General features: G+C 39.7%; 1 protein-coding gene across 1 annotated transcript in view; it reads right to left on the bottom strand.

Annotated features, from left to right (window-relative positions):
* Positions 1-18,840, bottom strand: part of CNTNAP5 (contactin associated protein family member 5) — a 289,036-nt gene that overhangs the window by 35,813 nt on the left and 234,383 nt on the right. Inside the window, exons 14-17 of the mRNA XM_040604535.1 lie at positions 17,222-17,378; positions 8,118-8,245; positions 7,729-7,899; positions 5,430-5,648 (exon numbers count right to left, since the gene is read on the bottom strand). Of these exons, the coding sequence (XP_040460469.1) occupies positions 5,430-5,648; positions 7,729-7,899; positions 8,118-8,245; positions 17,222-17,378 (675 nt within the window). The remainder of the gene's footprint in view (positions 1-5,429; positions 5,649-7,728; positions 7,900-8,117; positions 8,246-17,221; positions 17,379-18,840) is intronic.

Genomic DNA, 18,840 nt, shown 5'->3' with positions numbered 1-18,840 from the left:
TGGCTGAAGGAAAATGGCTTGAGTCGGAATTTATGCATGACTGCCCAACCTGATGTTGCATGTGAACATTTGTTGTAGGCAAGAAACATGAGTTCAGGTCACAGTTGTGTTATTTATTACAATTGTTAAAAATAACTGCATTTCTTCCTAAAGACCAGGCCCGTATGGATATATGCAAGAAGGCAGTTCAGTCACCACCAGCTAACTAGTTTATCTGCCCAATGAAATAGCTAACAGTATTACAACAAAGACACTTTTCCCATGAGAGGTAGTCTCTGAGAATAATAATGACAAATGTTTGAGTACTTTGTGAAAACATCACCAGTTTTCTTATTGTAGGTTTCGTTTGGCAGTTGCCAATGTTTTGCTTTTGAAGATACTGCAATTCTGATTGCTGCTAAGAAACCTAATTCTAGTTGATGAGTTATCAGCCTTTGTAGGCCCTGAAATGCTAGCTTCATTGGTGATTCTCTCGCAAAAGCAGTATGAAGTAACCTTTCCAAATTATTCTTCTGTAGAAGTTTGTTCTATATCAAAGTGCGTGAGATAAGAGATTACATCTTTCGATAAGTACCTACAGAAGATCATCTGTTTTTTCATAAATTAATTAAAGCAAGACTTCTGCAAACTAAGAGAATGAAGCAACAGCATTAAGAGCAATCTCACCAAACCCCTACTGTTCTGTGATACTATTCTAGCATATTTTTCTTTCTGGTACACTAATAGCAAAAATAGTGGATTTGAATTAGAGTAATTGAACTATAGATAGTATGTGTGAGACAAGTTTATTTCATGCTAATTTTATGATGCCTTTCTCAGAGAAACAAATATTTTCAAATCCTTCTTTAACCAGCTCTTTTTTTGAGGTGAGCAAATGTTAGCTTACTTATTTTGAAGGTCATCTGAGCACAAGAATCAGGCCTTCTGCATTTGCTGCACTGTGCACACAATCCTTTTCTTTGGAGGTTTTGCCCCAAACCCAAACATTCCATACAGAATTTCCAGTAATGTCCAAATAAGTAGAAATGTGATTTCTCCCTCTAGGGTTACTGGTTACTCTGTTGTTGGTTTTTTTTTTTTTTTTTTGCATGGGAGGGAATCACAAATATTACAAAGATAAATGACAGTTCCCTTGCCTCTTCTCCCTGCACACATACAAATCCCACCTGTAACATTTAAAGAATGAGTACAAACTATTGCTAACTATCCCACAGATGTCATATTTATTGAATACCCATATTCTTACTGCTTGCTCTCTAAAGCACTTTGGAAAGCCATATAAAGTAAATTTCTCACTCTTCTCCTCTTCTAGTGTCTGGAGAGTATAGAGGTTAACAAAGACCATCTATATGGTCCTAGATCCACAGAGTATCAATTAAGCAAATCTGTTTATTAGCTGGGCATTTATTTGGGCAGCGTCATTCAAATGACTAGACCTAATCTGAAAATACATTCCTGCAAAACAGAGAAAACCTGAAAACAAACAAACAAAGCTCTTCCCCAAATTAAGCATCACAGGTTCTTCTTATTCTAAGAGGCCTGTGTGACTAGGCAATTTCATGGATGTGACCTAATTGTTTTGATCAGGAAAACAGGTTTTAGGATAAAGCTCAGGACTGTAAACACCAAGGTTAAAGGTGTTCGTTGTTGAGTGGAAGTGACAGTCAAATGAGACATGTTGTGTTCAGCAAGGTATTTAAGCAGCTGAATTTTACTGAGAAGCCTTGCGGCGAGGAAGAGAAAGTCTGAGAGGAGGGGGCAAGATTCTTACAACTGAGTACACATAGTGTAGCCTGGTAACACAATTGGCTAAATAATTAACATTCTATCAATGAATTCAGGATTTGCTTTAAAAAGCAAAGGACTTTTTGTTGGTAAGAGCTGGATTAGGGAGGCTTAAAGCAGTGTGAATAAGTATTAGGAGCATTCTTGCTTTATGTAACTATATACAAAGAACAGGAAAGGGCATGGGAGCATGAAAATCATAATTATTATTATTCAGAAGTAGAACTTGCTATGGTATTCCTCAGAAAAAATCCAAGTCACACTTGTTGGTCTCAAACTGAAATTTGTACAAAGCAGTCAGGGTACACAAGCATTATTTCCTCCTCCTGGTCTCCAGAATATTCCGAAGTGTCTACAGGTTCCTTTAAATACAGTAACAGTAAACAAATTATGTGTCTTCTTTTCCTCTCCTTCCTTTTCTCTGTTTGCCAAGGAAGTTTTTCAGATGTTGATTCTCTCTGGAGTATGTTGCATTTGGACTGTCTACAACAAGACAGAGGAGTTTCACCCAAGAATTCCTCACTTTGCTCTGAAGACAAAACCAGGAACCGAAGGACTTAACTTTGCTAGTCTTAATGTACCAAATGAGGCACAAAAACTTCTGATCAAGGCTTTATGCATCAAATTAACTTCTTAGCTTTTGTATTTTGCTTCTCTGGTGTTACCAGTCTGACTGCAAACCTTGTTCTCAAGGAGGTCTGCAAGGACTCTTTTCCCTCCCCTTCCCACACTGGAGTGTTATGGTCATGCCTCCTCCACTAGATAAGACAGTTTCATCTCAGACTACACCATGAGAAGAGATGATGGCACACCTCCTCCAGGACCACAGGGATATATCAGGAGTCAGCTGCACCACCCAAAAGGATGTCACTCATCTTGAATGGTGAAAGTAACTGTCCATTGGAAGGAATGATTTTTGTCTGTCCCTTCAAAGCAAGTAATATGCCAAATGAGCATGTTGCTGGGCAGTTCAGTGCAGTTGATATTATCTAGCCTGTACATTTGTTCGGGGTTTGCTCCTTCAGCTGTAATATTTTTAATTAACAGAAGAAACATAGCCAGGTGTAAGGATAACCATGCTGTGACTGAAGATTGCAAAGCAGCCTAAAGCAGCCAGATACCCAAGACCCACAAAAAAAGCCCCAGAGAAACGGTTTTCTAACTCTTTTAGGCTGCTTTAAAATCCAAGCTTGTTTGATTTTGAGTGTACTGGCAATGAAAAGTCATTTCTCCCCTCCACTCTGCACACAGAGAAAGCTACCACAGGAGCCTGCCACATAGAATCATAGAATCATTTAGGTTGGAAACCCCTTAATCACTGTCAGCATGCAGAACGCTGCAGAAACAAATATCTTGTGGATTATAGGGGGAGTAGTGAATAATATTATGTGCTGATGCTTCTTTCCTTTTTACAATGTTGTTAATGCATTTATTTTTCAGATGGGATAAAATTCACTCTGCATGGCTGAGGTATTAAATCAGTTGCTTCCTATTAGAGAACGGAATGAGACCTTCAGCAGAGACAACTAATGCCACATCTCTGTGTTGCTGGACTTCTGCCACCTTTTCCTGGAGCACACCCAGGGACAAACAGTGTCATAATCAGGAGGCTGCCCAGGTTTCCATATCTTCTGCTGCTCTGAGGAAAAGTCAGGAAGTCACAGACAGTTTTGGCCTTCACTGTGGTAAAGGCATGGGCTGAAAAAACACTCCTAAAAAATTAGGTTTTCAGTCCCTTTTGTTCAGGGTTCAGTAAAAGTGTGGATGGACAACTGAATGCATCTATTTACTGCACAATGAGAACTTTTCACCCCTTGGCTGAGATAAAGTAACTATGTCCTAGAGTTCACTGTATATATTAAGTATAAGCAGAGAAAAATTTAGGTTGGAAGTCACTGCAGGGATCAACTGGTCCAACCTGTTCCTCAAAGCCCTGCTATATTTAGACGAGGTACAGATTCACTTATCCACCAAAAGCAACTTGACCTTTTCTGCACAGCTGCTACCCATCCACTCAGTCCTTAGCTTGTATAGATGCATGATGCTAATCTGCTCCAGGTGCAAGGCTTTGCATTTGTCTTTGCTGACAAGGGTTCCTGTTGGCACATTTCTCTGTTGTGGTCCTTAAGTACCATGAATTTCCATGATGCAATTCATTGATTATGTCACTTCAAAACCACCATGAAGTTCGTGGAGGTAACCTGTCTATTTTTCTGAGGCAGAGAAGCAAGCTTATAGGCAGATACTACTTTTCAGATGTGAGATGGTAAGCAGTAGATATAGATGACTTATGATAAATCCATCGTTTTTACTCCTTTAAAAAGACACAACCAAAAATTTGCAAAAGTCTATCCAGTCATTAAATTCAGTAATTTTTTTCTAAATGGAAACAGTACCTTGGCTAGATTTCTCTGATGTTTCTAAGGTGTCTAGCAGCCCAACCCCACTGCCTTCAGGCCTGGCCTCCTGTAGAACATGTTCTTAGGATCATATTAGCATTTGAGAAACAAGCGATCAGCAGCATGCTTCATACCAGAAGACAGAAACCTTGCACTGTGAGTGTTAAGCCTCCCTTCTGTGAGTTCTTCACTGAAACTTCCGCTGGCTGAGTCTATCAGAGATCATTTTACGTATAAATCAACAGCTGTGTGGGAAGGACTCCTAGCCATTGATGCAGCTATATCTATTTATTAGATTCATTCCTTATGTACAGAGCCCAGTAATTACTGCACACAAACACTATAAAAAGCTCATATAATAAATACCCCAAACCCTTCTTAAATCAAAGGGTGTAGATACACAGATAAACTTTATTAAAATGAATTGACAGATTGAGGTTTGCTACAGCATTTCAACTAAGTAAGAGAATCCATTTTAAGGAAAGAATTGGTAGTTACCTGAGCGACCCCGAATAAGAAGCAGGTTACAACCCACTCCATCACTGAGCGGATTACTCAGAAAGACAGTGTTTGAATATAGACAAGGGAGAAGTCCCTTGGTAATCCCTGATTATATTCTCAAATACAAGCTGGTCCCAATTTAGATTTCATTTGCAAGGGAGATGGGGAAACAAACTATATGCAAACAGAGATTTTTAATTTTTTTTTCTTTTTTAATTTTTTTTCCCTTTGAAATATCACTGTCAGTTAAAATAATTGTATTTGCTTTGACTGTGTTCATAGTTCTCTCACACATGCACTCCATGGCCAAATAAGGGTCTTGGCAGACATGCCTGAAGGAACAGACTTTAAGACCATATTGTCATCAGGCTTTGCCCCAGAAACTTCTATGACAAATTTGTGCTTTTTACATTCCATCTAAAAAGAGAGATCACATTTCCTACAGCAAATTACACAGCCAGAACCGCACAAGAAGAAATACTATGAATTCTTCAGCAATAAATATGTTTCAAGCAATGTCAGACCCTAAAACCACCATCTAGTATAGTATGGTTAAACTATGGTTAGCGCTTTGAGTGTAAAGGCAGTAGTTTGGGTTAACTTTATGTTGCCTGTGCAGAAGTGGAGGAGGAGAGAGCAGAATTACTTCACCATATGCAAGCTCAATGATAAAACAATAGCATTACCAAGGTACGGACATAGAAATACTGTATGTATCTACAGAAACTCTTATATGGTCCTTACCTACAAATAGCTGGCTGTTGAGCTGCAAGCGGAAGTGCCCCTCTGCAGGTGCTTCCAGAACCTTCTTAGGGAGGTTGTCCACCTGGAGGGAGGTTTGCTTGAGGTTCCTCTCCGCTCGCACGTAGTGCCACTGGTTGTCATTCAGGGGTGTGGGAGACTGCACGGTGGCTTTTGTGGGGCCATTCCCAACATCTATGGAGAAGGTGATCTCTTTGGGGGCTGGAATAAACAGATGTGAAGAAGAAGTGAAGGTCTGAATTAAATTGGGGTTTTGACATCAAGAAATCTTGCATAAATACAGGGTCCATTAACTTTTATGTCAGCAAATAGTACAGCATCATTTACCTCCCATCTCCTGCACAGCAGCTTATACATAAATCTAAGCCTGCAGCCTCACTCTTTGATCTCTGCTGTGATTATGCTTGGCTGTGGGTACCCATCCTTTTTTTGGTATAGCAATTACAGTGATCTAGAAACAGCAGTTCTCTTTTTGAAGTAAGAGTGCCAAATACTGTACAAAAGTCATACAATGGCAGCAAAAGGTTTTGGACAAATAATGCCACGACAGGAGAAAGGGTGAAAGAGCTCTTTCTGACTGAATCTTTCAAAATGTACGTACTTCACAATTACAGAATTTGGCTGCATGTGGTAGGAGAGAATCCTACAAGCATTCATTTGCCTGAATAAGCCTGACCCAAGAAGCAAAAAAAAACAGATGAGCAAAACTAGTTCACTGGTGATCCAAAACTAAAGAGGCATATGTAACAAATGTCCAGAGATAATAGGGCTCCTAGAAACAGGATGATAATCTGCAAACAGCCATATAAAGGAGTCCATCTTACTCTGCTGGAAGCCTGAAGGGGGCCAGAACTTTTAATATTCCTGCTACTGATTATTATTCCTCTTTCTAAAATGCTAAATACAGCAGAAAGGCTAAGAACAAGGTCCGCAGACCATACAACCAGAAGGTTGTGGATTGAAAATTCATAAAAACCCTGTTATTTCAAACCCAACAAATTGGATAGCTCTGGTTTTGGAAGCTGCTTCTTAGACAGTTAAGATAGGAAACACTCCATAGGGATAGACAAAGATCTATTCTGAGCCCCTGCATCTGCTAAAAGGCTGTTTCCCTTCGAAGCAGCTGGTCTGCAGAGCTTCCTTGATACAAGGCCTTTAGGCTGCAAGTTCCATCTGGCAGCAAGAAACACAACACCAAACTACTAATGAGAAGCCTAAAGTTTAAAAGACAAGACCTTCCCAAACTTCTAAATAACTCGTTTCTCTAGGAGTAAAGATTTAACACACGCACAAAAGCTTTCACTACAATCCTCTTCACGGTTTGCAGTATTTGTTCTACTCAAAATGCCATTTTTACTTCTATTTCCCTAAGACTGAAATGCAGTACACTCAAGTACAACCAAATTGGACTTTGATGTGCAATTAACAGTAAATCATACTTCATTACCTTGTGATAATGCACCATGACATTTACCATTGGTTTAATGAATCAAAGGGCCTTGGGGCCCTGTTTTATTAAATTTTATGTTGGGGTTATTATAAGCATATTACAACATGCATAGCATTCAGTTTGTTTTTCCTAAGCTTGACAGAATTGGGAATACAGAAGTCATATTTCATGTCAAAGCCACAGTATTGTTTTGTCACTAAAAAATATTTGAAGTCATCAGGAGTGAGGTAAAACCTCACTAATTAATTTCCCTGGTACTTTCCTTTATATACGGAGTAGCAGTTACACAGCAGTCGCTTACAAGATTTTGAAGTATTCAAGGCCTATTTACAACTGTGACTGACTTATCTTGCATTAGCATCCTGTTCTTCATAGAGTCACCTCATAGCTGTACCATACACAAGAGTTCCTCTGAAACACTAGGGCTGCATCAGACTGGGTATGTACTGATACAGAAATAAAGGTAACCATCAGAGTGGTTGTATTAAATTTTTCATCTTCCAACTAAAATTACAGTCTACATGTACACCTAACCCATAGCTTTTTCTCTAAAGGGAAAAAAAATTACATTGATATCAGTGTTGAAAAAGTGAATTCACTCACCTGTTTGTTTGCGAAAGATAAACCTAGCGATAACAAGATTAAGTGTAATGACCAAGGCTGTACAGGGAAACTGAGAAGAGAGGTAGGTAAGTCTACATTAATGATTCTTTATGTCTCCACCTTATCCTTTTCAGGCATCTCCAACCATCTCAAGACAGAAGAAAATATGTCCTTCCCACCTCCCTGCACCTGCCAAATCACCAAAGATTCCTCGGCAGTGAAACTTACAGTTAATTTCAACTCGTATGAAGTCTTTAATCCCAAGGTTTTCCAAGAATACCCCAGAGACAGCGGAAGTTTTGAAGAAGAAGGAGATGTCTGCGCTGACCTCGGCGTGGAAGGTGGGGAAGTGCAGGTAGGAAGCCTCCGTGTTGAAGGAAGCAGCGTTCCAGAACTGCCCTGCAAACACAACCCCCTTCTCTATAGTTAATTGGCACAGGAGAGCAGCTGCAAGCTGCACATGGAGAGCTACCTTCATCAGATAAATACATTTTAAAAAATAAAAGTAAAAATAATCATAATAATTAAAAAAATAAAGACACACCCCCCCCCCCCCCAAACAAAAAGAAAGAGGGAACATTCTGTACCTATGGAAATTGAGAAGAGCTGGTACTCACTGTCTCCATAGCAACGCAAAGGGCCGATTTTCCAAGCAGCCTCAGAATTTGATCTGTTCGTGTCAGTGATGACTATCTGAGTTACAGGCAAATGGTCTTTGAAAGCAAGGAGGCCGGTATCATTTGCCCTGGATTATAATAAACAAACCAAAAAGAGACAGATTAACCACAGACAGGATCCCCAGCATTCCTTATGCGAAGCAATATTTGAAGATGCTCACTTAAAGATGAAAGGTCTTTTGCAGAAATGCCTACAAGAGTTGTGACCAGTACATACTGCTTAAGATACATATGTGCACATGTATGCTTTATGCTTATACATAGTATTGATCACTGAAGATGCTGTATTTGGTTATATGATACTGTCTGGTATGGTAACTGTGCAGCTGTGCAGAGTGATTGCAAAGCCAAGGCAGAGTGCTGCCACTCTGGCAGATGGGCACTGATGTAACCTGGGCTCTACTGGTTTTCCTCAGTGGGATGAATTCGTTGTGGATCAGGTGTAAGTTCAAGTTTGCATTTCTGTTAAGTTAGCTGGAGACAGACAACGGCATTTATACTGGCTTTAAGCTTTATCTGAACAGGAAGAGGAGACGCAACACCTGATCCAGCATCCTGCTAAGCATGGGGCAGCCAGGCAACGCCTGATCCAGCTTCAAGGTGGCTGGTACACAACTGGCTCAGGCTGTGAAGGCAGTTGAATTGGCGGAATGAGTTTGCACTGAATCAGCCCTTTGCGTTACATGCCTGTGGAAATTTTGGTTCAGCAACTGAAACACCGAAAGCTGATCTACTGCATCGAACTACAGTCTTGTTTGTATCAGTTGGGCTTATCCTTCAGCTGCGACTAACTTACACATGGCTGCTAGGACGGAAAAGAAAATAAAGATTCCTAAAGGATCATTTATTTGTCTTTACTCTGAGTGTGCTGGGCAAATTATTGTCCTCACAATGCAGCATGGCATTTCATGGCAACCTTCTGGCCCCTCAGACAATTCATGCCTTTGACTCTGGCAGTGTATACAGATGTGTATTCATCCCATGGCACTTCACGAACTGAACTGAGTCCCTCAGGTGTCCAACCCTGACCTTACTAGAGCCAAACTGCCCTTTCAAGGTATTTATCGACTGATTATAGAGAGGCAAGTGCTACTCTTGGCTCTTTTTCTGAGGGTTGAGGTTTGCTGTGCATCTAGGTACATAAGGCTAGCAAAGCATCCTTCATGGAGCTGAATCTCAATAGTTTTGGAGAAAAAGATCCCTACCTCTGAGCAATCTGCATGTAGGGTCTGAACTCAACTTTGTCTGCTCAGAGGTGAAAGACTACCTGCTGCACACGGGGATGGCAACTATGACTGTATCCAAAAATGCCAATAATCCTAAATTAACACCCCCTGGTTTTTCAAGCAGGTATGACACAAAGCCTCAGGAGACAGGTATCACTTTTTGAGTGATACCAATGCCAAAGAGTCTGACATCCCAAGCAGGATCCCAGACTACCTATGTGCTCCTTCCATAAACATACCTCTCATCATAGTTCCAGTTGTGGTAAGGGACCTGGGACCTCAGCAGAAATAATAATCAGGATGAACACCGCAGCCGTACCCCGATACATAACCTTGGATATTTGCTTGACTAAGTGCTCTACTCTGATTAATGTTAGAAAAAAAAACAGAAGGAGTATTTTGATCTTTTTGATAAAGGCTGCATACATTTCATTTATTTTTCATTGTTTCTAATTGCATGCAGCACAGTTAATTGTCTCATAATTCCAAGGAGAAAAGGAGAGGTACCTTCTCCGACCCTAACTTTTTTTTTTTGCTTCAGTGGGTGTCTGACATGCAGATAATTACAGACAAAGTTCAGCAAAATGAAATTCCCAGGCATGAGACAGAGTGATGCCTTCAATGCAGACTCAGAAGGAAAAGTACCATGTATGAATGAAAAGTACATGGTCTCCAAATCTCTTCACGGAGGTCTCTCAGCAGCATACTCATAGAGCTTATTGTATCAATCTTCAAAAGTTAGTGTAAATGGTCTCAACAGATTTTGAAACAGTTATAACAAAAGCTGAACTATCTGAGTATTTCTTAGGAAGATAATTAAATAAGGTGTTTCAGTGGATGGGAGGAAGATAAGTAGGCAGAATGAATGAAAGGCAGAGAGATGCACAGAAGGAGGACATAAATTATGCAATATAGTCATGAATAACTAAGCTTGCATTTACTTTTTTAAAAATAAAATTTAAAAAAGATCACAAAATATTTAGGGAGGTTTCCTGCAAATCTATTTTCATTCAAAAAATAGTGCAGTCTTTTGACTAGCTATGATCAGCATTAAAATAAAAATCAGTATCTTCCTGCACCTACCACTGAAGATATCTACAAAAAAAAATGAAATGGTGACATTTTAAAGATATCTATTCCACGTCTCTGAAAACTGCATTGCTTATTAGATATTCTGTTATATTGCATGAAGTTCTTTTATAACGAATTTTATGACTGAGTTTTTACTAGTTATATGCCAGTGTCACAGAGAACTTTAGAAGCATAGCTCAACAGTAGAGAAAGAAAAATATTCTAGAACTAATAAAAATCTTCACTTTTATGTTAATGCCTTGAAAACTCAATCAAGTTTCTCTTGAAGCTCAAACAGCACATTTTATGTATTTTATTCTCTCACACATGGGAAAAAAGTCTTACGTAAGGATATGTATTCTCATGAAGGCAAACACTGAAATAAAACCTATTAGAAAAACATTCTGCCCTTCAGAAAATGTGTTAAAGGCAGGAACAACATACCTATTGTCACAGCTTATTAGCATTATTTCATGGTGGGAAACCAAGGTTTTGGTGAAAAGTCAACACCTCAGATGTTTCAGCTACGAAAAGCAAAAGAGAGATTTGAAGACTCTATGCAGGCCCTCATGGGAGCTAAAGTTTGAGTGTCTTAAATTCCTTGTATTCTTTAAGATGAACTTATTTCAAACTCAGTTTCTCACAAATCACCATGATTCCTCTTCTCGTTATGTGGTACACCATGGCAGCCTCTCAAATAGAGCATATTATGCCTCAGAGAGGAGCAAGAGAGCTTCATATACCTGTACGATAATTTCCTAGAGGCAATGCTGTGGCACTACAAAATCCAAATATATCGGGCTTTGGACAAAACATTTGGAATTTTGCCTGAAGGGGGCTTACGGATCACTTTTAATGTACAAAAGTTTTCAAATAAAAAGTGCTATTTTTTGATAGAAAGCATCTGCACTATGATGTGCACATACATGATTTTGTCTTTTAAGCAAAAATAAAACCTTGTTAGATTCATTGGTTTTGCATTTGTTCCTGGAGCTAGTTTTTACTTATATGTATTTTAATTTAGCAGTTCACATACACTTAAAACCAAATTATATTTGGTTTTCCACAGCTGCTTCTCAGGTTAGCCAAAACCACTAACTTATGTCTCCTAGCAGGTTTCACATAGCACTCTGTGACCACTTCCAGCCAAGCATGCCTTGGGTACCACTCTATACTCTGCTTTTCAGCACTGAGAACTAGGGGTGGGCCCTGAGGGGTGATGCTTCTTGGCCAGGAATGTAAGTTAAGTCCAGATTTCACAAAAATCAAAGCAGGTTTTATCTCTTTCCTGAAAGGAGTCCTGTAGAAACTGTGTAAATAAATTAATAATATCGGGAAACAGACCTTCTGCTTACCTGACTTGGCACCCAATTCATCACAAATTCAGGTGAAAGTCTGAATGCTTTTCAGAGGGTGGAAAGCACCTTCAACAGAGATGTTTCTCTGAGCTCTGCATACAGGGTAGCATAAATTTGTACTTCCCACAAGCAAAAGCGAAACAAAACAAATCCAATAATGCCTTTTAAATTAAATCACTGCAACATTTTTAGTTATGGGTATTAAATACAGTTGGATGTCATCTGTTTATCCATGTCTGAAGATTAATGTCTGTATCTACCCAAAAGACTTCCTCAATAAACTTTGACTCATGTTGCACATCAAAGAAATGCTCTATGTATGGGAGTAGGGGGCAAAGGAGAAAAAGAAGAAAAAAATTTGCTGCAAGTGCAGCAATGCTAAAGGTGATTGTGCAGCAACTAGGTATTTTAACATGTAGCACAGGTACCTTACTTGTAAATGACAAATAACTATTTTGTAACATTGTAACATGAGGCTATTTTTCTTCCTCCTGGCTACTAATAAAAGCATGCTCAAAAAAATCTCACTCTATGGTATCCTAACAGTGTAAGGCATCATAAACTGGTAATCTCTAGGTAGCTCTTTCCATATTTTTTCTAACAGATGGTAGAGCACTGGTGCCATTAAACATAATTTCTTCTCATATGATCCCCTATTGGTATGTTTTTTCTTGTACATTAATGGGGTACTCTGGTGGGGTCTGAGCCTCAGTAGCTCAGATATTCAGTATGGATTTTCATGAAAACAGTACATTTGGGGAAAAGATTACTATCATCATCAGATGTCAATGAACTGCATGAGGAAGCGGTCAGTGAAACAGGCTTCCATCAGAAAGTTTTGAGCCTTGTGTAGGACATACCATGAATAATCCAAAGGAATACATTTTAATTGCCATCTTACCCACCAGCTGCATCCAAAAGTGCTTTACTGGCTACAATAATATAAACTCACAATAAAGAAAAAAAAAACAGAGCAGAAGGGGACACACCTACTAGTTGAAGGCAAGATGTGGTGGCTATTTTTTGCTGAATTAGAGAAGATGTAAAAGAAAGAGTTTGGTAATGATAGTAATGAACTGATTCTTGACACCTCAGGGGCCTGCTACAGTCAGCTCTCTGCAGGCAGCTTTTCCAGTTTGTTGACAAATGCAGTCACGAAGGCAGATATCCAAGACAGCTCTATACAGGCCAGGTCACCTCCGGCAGGGTTTATTTATGAGCTCACAGGCTCTGTGGAGTTGTCTGCGCTGCTTCTGGGGGAATGGATTCTGTGCAGGATAGTGGCTGAGCAAACAGAACCTGTCAGATCTGGGCTCGTCAGTGGCTGGGTTTCTCTGCCCTGCTCTCCTAGCCACTCCAGTTTTAGCATCCTGGCTCTGACACAGCTTGGCATAAATATAGTTTGTCCAAAGAGGGCTTCACTCACTTCTGCGCGGCTTTGCTTCTCCTCGAACAAAGCTGATGTACTCAGTGTATCTCTGGGAGCCAAAGTGGGTCTGACAATAGTAATATCCCCCCTCCCTTTCCCCTCTCCCCCTTCTTTTCATGTCCTGGGGCTTGCTTGTTGCTTGCAGTACCCCAAAGGCATGGGAAAGAGGTGGATGCGTATTACTCTGTCAATGGAAAAACTCAAAGGCTCAGTTCCCCAGTGAAGAAGGCTGTTCTGGCAGATGAAAGAAGGGGATACTCTTAAAAGTCTGAATAGTAAGACAGGAGAATAGAAATAAAAGATGGCCAATCAGCTACTGCTTGGAGGCAACACTGTCCACCACACTGCTGAGATGCCTGAGCTTCCTGTACAAAATGACTTCCAGCGATGCTGTTATTTCTGCACAAAATAAAAAGCTGTAGATTTCTCCAAATTCACAGAGCTTCTTGGTGAATGCAATCAGTAAGAAATAGGTTTGGTTTGATGACTGACTTCAATTAAGTGTTTACATTTGAAGTGGGAAATGGATTCCAGAGAGACCAAAGCAGCAAACGGACTTCAGGACAGTCATGTGCCACCATGGCATGAAAGAGGTTCCTCTCATTTAAATTAAAGGTTTGGTGAGCAGCAAGACTGTCATTGCCAAGGCAAGAAAATTTTGCTTGAAGTGAAAGACAACCTGGAACAGGTATTTAAGGATCCAAAGGATTTCTACAATGGGCTTAAAATAATGCAACCCTTTCTGCATTTCAGAAATGCTTTATTCTCTAGATCACTGTAATACCTTTCCCCAGTAACGCCTGCATCAGGAATGCACCTTCTGTTTGAAACAGGACATATCTTTTGAAAGACAATTGCAAACCTGTCTCATCTATACATAACTTGTCCCAACAGTTAACAGTTATCAGTGTTGGGGAAGGGAAAGAGAGAGAAAGAAAACATTTTCTGAACGAGATTTAGCTTCAGCTTGCAGCCACTGGATTTCTACCAAAGTCCCACCCACTAGCAAGGGCTTTCAACAGCCAGGAAATCCCTCTTTTTTGGAGGCATGCATAACTAACCTACAGGCAAGTCACATTTAACACCTTTCCAGATCCCTTGCTTAGGCCAGGGTGACAACTTATGCCTCTGCTCCCTCAGCAGAGGTCTTCTCCCATTCTCCAGCAAATACCATGAATTCTGCAGACAGAATTCACTGTCATCACACTGCAGAGTTTGGAACTATGGTGAGGAGCTGGGTCGAAAGGATACTTTTCACTAGAACGCTTTAATAAAAATAAAGGTGAAAAATACAAAAGCCTTCCCCATATAGCATGCAACCAATTATATTCCTGTTCATCTGGCCAGCATAACTTCAGGGGGACTAACTTGGCATCAAGCAACAACCCAGAGACAGCAGCTGGCTCAAGCGTCTGCTTAGATATCATTTAAAGGTCAGCATGCCCAGAAGTGCATATTGTATGCTGCCAAACACCTGGCTCAGGACTTTTTTTAGGCCTGTTTTATCTTGTTTTCCATTTCTTTTGCTACTCTGACAAATTAGTAGCTGCTTCTGCACCCAAGACTTAGTCTAGGGAAACCAAATCAAAGCAAAATCCTAAGCCTGTCTCCTCTTCAGAAGGACGCTCCAGCTATTGTCCTGAGTTCCCACCTTGGAGCTGCAGTGAGCAGTCTGATTTATTTAACAGGAACGAAAATGATTTTCTGGTTTTCCACTCTGTAGCACCCATTTTATTTCATGCTAAGGCAAATAAATGCATCTACTGCTGTCTTGCTCCTTCCACTATAATGTATAGCAGGTTAAAGTCACAGTTCAGGTATCAGCAGGTTTCAGATTCAAATGCTCATTATATATCAGGGGGTCGGTGTTTTAGCAGAGAATCACAAAAACAATCTTCAAAAGGCATAAAATTTCTTATGTTTAAAAACACTTTTTAAAGGTCAGGGGGGTTCTAGCTTTTAAAAAGGCAACCTGCAATTTAGAATACTATCAAAGTCCAAATTTCAAACATTAAAAAACAAAACAGAACACCTGAACCCCCAAACCAGCAAACAGTAGGCAGCTTAGCTGAGGAAACTTCTATGCATGTCCTGTTATTATAATGAAATTATGAGAAAGTAGCTCTGTGAGCTGCCAAGCTAATGAAGCATGATTTCCAACATCACTCTCCCATGAGGGTTTTCCAAAATCTAATAAAAGTGTACGCTTCCTTAACTTCCTTCTTGTGAGTTTTAATTGGCTTTTTCCCCTCAGCTTGGCATAAATTTTCATAGAATGTGTAATTTCTAATACTTTTGAGATTTCTCCCTTCAGTTAAAGATGTTTGAAATGCGTCTGCTTGTCCAAAATCATTGGCTGGGGGGGGGGAAAATGGAGTTAAACACATACAACATAACTTGCTTAGGTCTCATTTCCTTAGGAGACTCAGCTGAAATATTCTAAAACTTCATTCAGCTTCCACCTTGCGCTGGTTTGCACAACCTAGTGGTGCACCGCCCTGCCGTCTCAAACTACACCACCAGTGGCCCACCACATAACACACCCTGTTCCGCTTCAGTAGTAGCTCACCAAAAAGCAAAATGTAGATTATGAAAAGAGCCAAGCACCAGTAAAAACAGATGCGTTTGCTGCTCCTGTGCGAACCTCACCCAAGTGCGCCTGATAACCAAACATTAAGGAAAAGAGAGATTAACGTGCACAGCCAGGCCCTGCTATACTAATCACATTCATAAACCAATACTTACATAAATATCTTCCCAAAAATATCCCCTTACAGCTATGATTTTTGAAAGTGAATAGTGACCCCAGGGATATAAAGGGTCCAAGCAAGTGATCGCACTGTCTGGAAATCAAGCAACCAGAAAAGCCCACCGCTTACAGTGACAAGTCATTTCTGAATTTTTTATTTGTTTCAAGACCCCTTACACCTCCTTTCTACTCATTCTCTTTTAAGTGAAGGTTTCACAGGGATAATTTGGACACTATTTCAAACACAGTAGCCTATTACAGCGATACATTTCTTGTCTACTTCCATTATTCGTAATTTCTGAACTACTCAAGGTTATGGTATCTTCTTTTGGAGAAAGGGCAGCAGCTCCTATCAGTGAATGGTCCAGAAGGGAGAGAGGGTGAAGCAGAGTTTTCACATATATTTTCACAGTGTTTCAAACTGTACTTTCAACAACTCTCAGCTGGTGTTCCTATTCCCTCCAACACAAGTATGGAATTAACTGGAATGTTCACCAGCTAGTCTTAGCTGAGTCTCTGAAGGTGCAGAGAACGAGCGAAGGTTGTAAGGTGGCCTTCACAAATTCATGGGGTGTTGGGGCACAAATTCATGGGGTGTCAGAGCCCAAGGAAGGCTCTGAACGTTCATGCTCTAAGTTTAAAACTTCCTATGGCGACCAAACCAACATCTACAGAAGCCAAAGGAAGTCTTTCCATTGACTTCAAAAAGCTTGAGACCCAATGTAAAAGAAAATTAAGGCACATACAGATATATTGTTTCACAATAAACCCACAAGTCTTTCTTATAGTACCTGTTTCTTGTTCTTAAGCTGTCTGTACCTGAATTTTGCTGTCTATGCCTGAATTTTCTGTCTGATGTATACTCATGCACCAACCTCCTAGAGCCTTTATTCATGCAATGCTCCAATTGAATCAATGGAAATTTTAAAACAAATAAAATTACTTAATTTGGCATTCAACAACAAAGAATTTTTGAACACAACCCATCCCAGCAACCTTCTTTGGCCAGATATGTTGTCTTTGGTTCAAATAAGAAATGTAAGACGAAATCAGGAGTCCAAATTCTAGTTTGACTTTCATTCTCATTTGATCATACTCAAGCCATTCAAGCTTCCAGACCTGTGCATCAGGAAAAGATTTAAGCCTCCTTGCCCTACTTTCTACCCCCAACTCTCACACAGGCACTACTATACACATGTTAAAATTATTACCATTCTTCTCTATCTGCGTCACAGTTGCAAAAATATCTCATATCCAGACAACTTTCTTCCAGTCCACACGCACACTGTTGAATGCCCGGAAGAGATCCTCCCCAGTAAAGATGCTTTTCATTGGCACGGCCAACCCACCAAGCAAATGGCATTCCATCTGGATGAAAGGGAAAAAGAGGGGGAAAGAAGAGAAAAAGAGAGAGAAAGAGAACTTGATAAGCAAATTGGATTTTCCTGAGAATGAGACAGAGAATGGAGGTGGACATGTTAAATAATACTGAAAGAAAAAAGGTGAACTACAGACCAAGTAACAATCCATAAACTTTGCCCAAGGTCTATTTTATGGAATACACATTGAGAAAGCAACAGCTCTATGGTAATCCCATTTGGTTTGAGGAACAGATGTTTTCCCCATAGGGATCACATGCCAATCACCCATCAGAACTTTGGTGCATTTCAGCTGCAAAGACATTTGACATGAAACTAGCCCCACTGTCTGCACCAGCTGTGTCCAGTGTTTTTGGTATGATGCTAGAGAGGAGACCTGATCACTGAAGGAGTTTAAAAACAGTTCTCCTGCCACGACTTGTACTGCACAGCTGTCTTGAACCATCAAGTGCTGGCCAAGGACCTCTTGCATGGGCAACCAGTTATGAAGGAGACTCTAAATCTTACATCAGGATTTTTTACCTTAAGACTCAACAGAAAAATCTTCAAAAACAACTCGTGGACACACCTATTACTAAGGGCTTAATACAGTTCCTCTCAAAACTGACCAGAATTGACATCAGTTTCTAAGGGAGCAGGACCATGGATTTTAATGTATTCTGCAAGTGTGGAATTTGCAAATGCAAAGCTCCATAAGATACTAAACCATCCAAGTGTAACAATTCAGGTAGGGCATAAGTGGGGAAAAAGATTTCCCTACTTGGGAATTAATTTGTCTCTTTGAAGTTATTTTCTGTCTACAGGAGCTTTAAGATCTATATATAAACCAAGATAGGTTTTGTTTACATTTCATAATCTGTTATACATCAAGCATTAAATATTACCAGTCAGATACAATAAGCATATTCAGATGTAATGAAATCCACGGATTAACATTTTGCCAAGACTGACTTTGTCTTCCAGCTTAGATAACTTTTTCATTGACTTCTTAATCCTTTGAAATGTAATCACTTACACACACAGGTAGATGGTAAAATTTAGCAAAATCGACATATCATGACTTTTAATCAAAGGAGCTTGGAAAAATAAACTGCACTGCTAATGTAGAAAAATGTATCAATTTATTCTTCTGCTTTACTAACATTATTAGTAGGGAGTACTCCTCATTACACAAAGAAGGAAGTCTAAAATGTAAAATGTAATCAAGGTTAACTGTAAAGTGTGAGGGACTAATTAAAATTAGTTTTAGAATCACTTGCCAAAATTAATTCATATTTGTTTTCCTTCTAAGCTTAGACTGCTTAACTGTAAATTCATGAAAAAAGGAAAATAAAAATAGGAAGAGTAACTCCATTCTCATGATACCAACAATTAAGACGTGACGAATTTGGCCAATACCCAGTGGTACTCATTAGAAAAACACAATTCAAGACCATCTAAGGATTCATCTT

Source organism: Falco naumanni, chromosome 8 (assembly GCF_017639655.2).
Source record: "Falco naumanni isolate bFalNau1 chromosome 8, bFalNau1.pat, whole genome shotgun sequence".
NCBI lineage: Eukaryota > Metazoa > Chordata > Aves > Falconiformes > Falconidae > Falco > Falco naumanni.
Note: the sequence above shows the minus strand (reverse complement) of the source record. Positions and strands in the feature narration are given on the sequence as shown.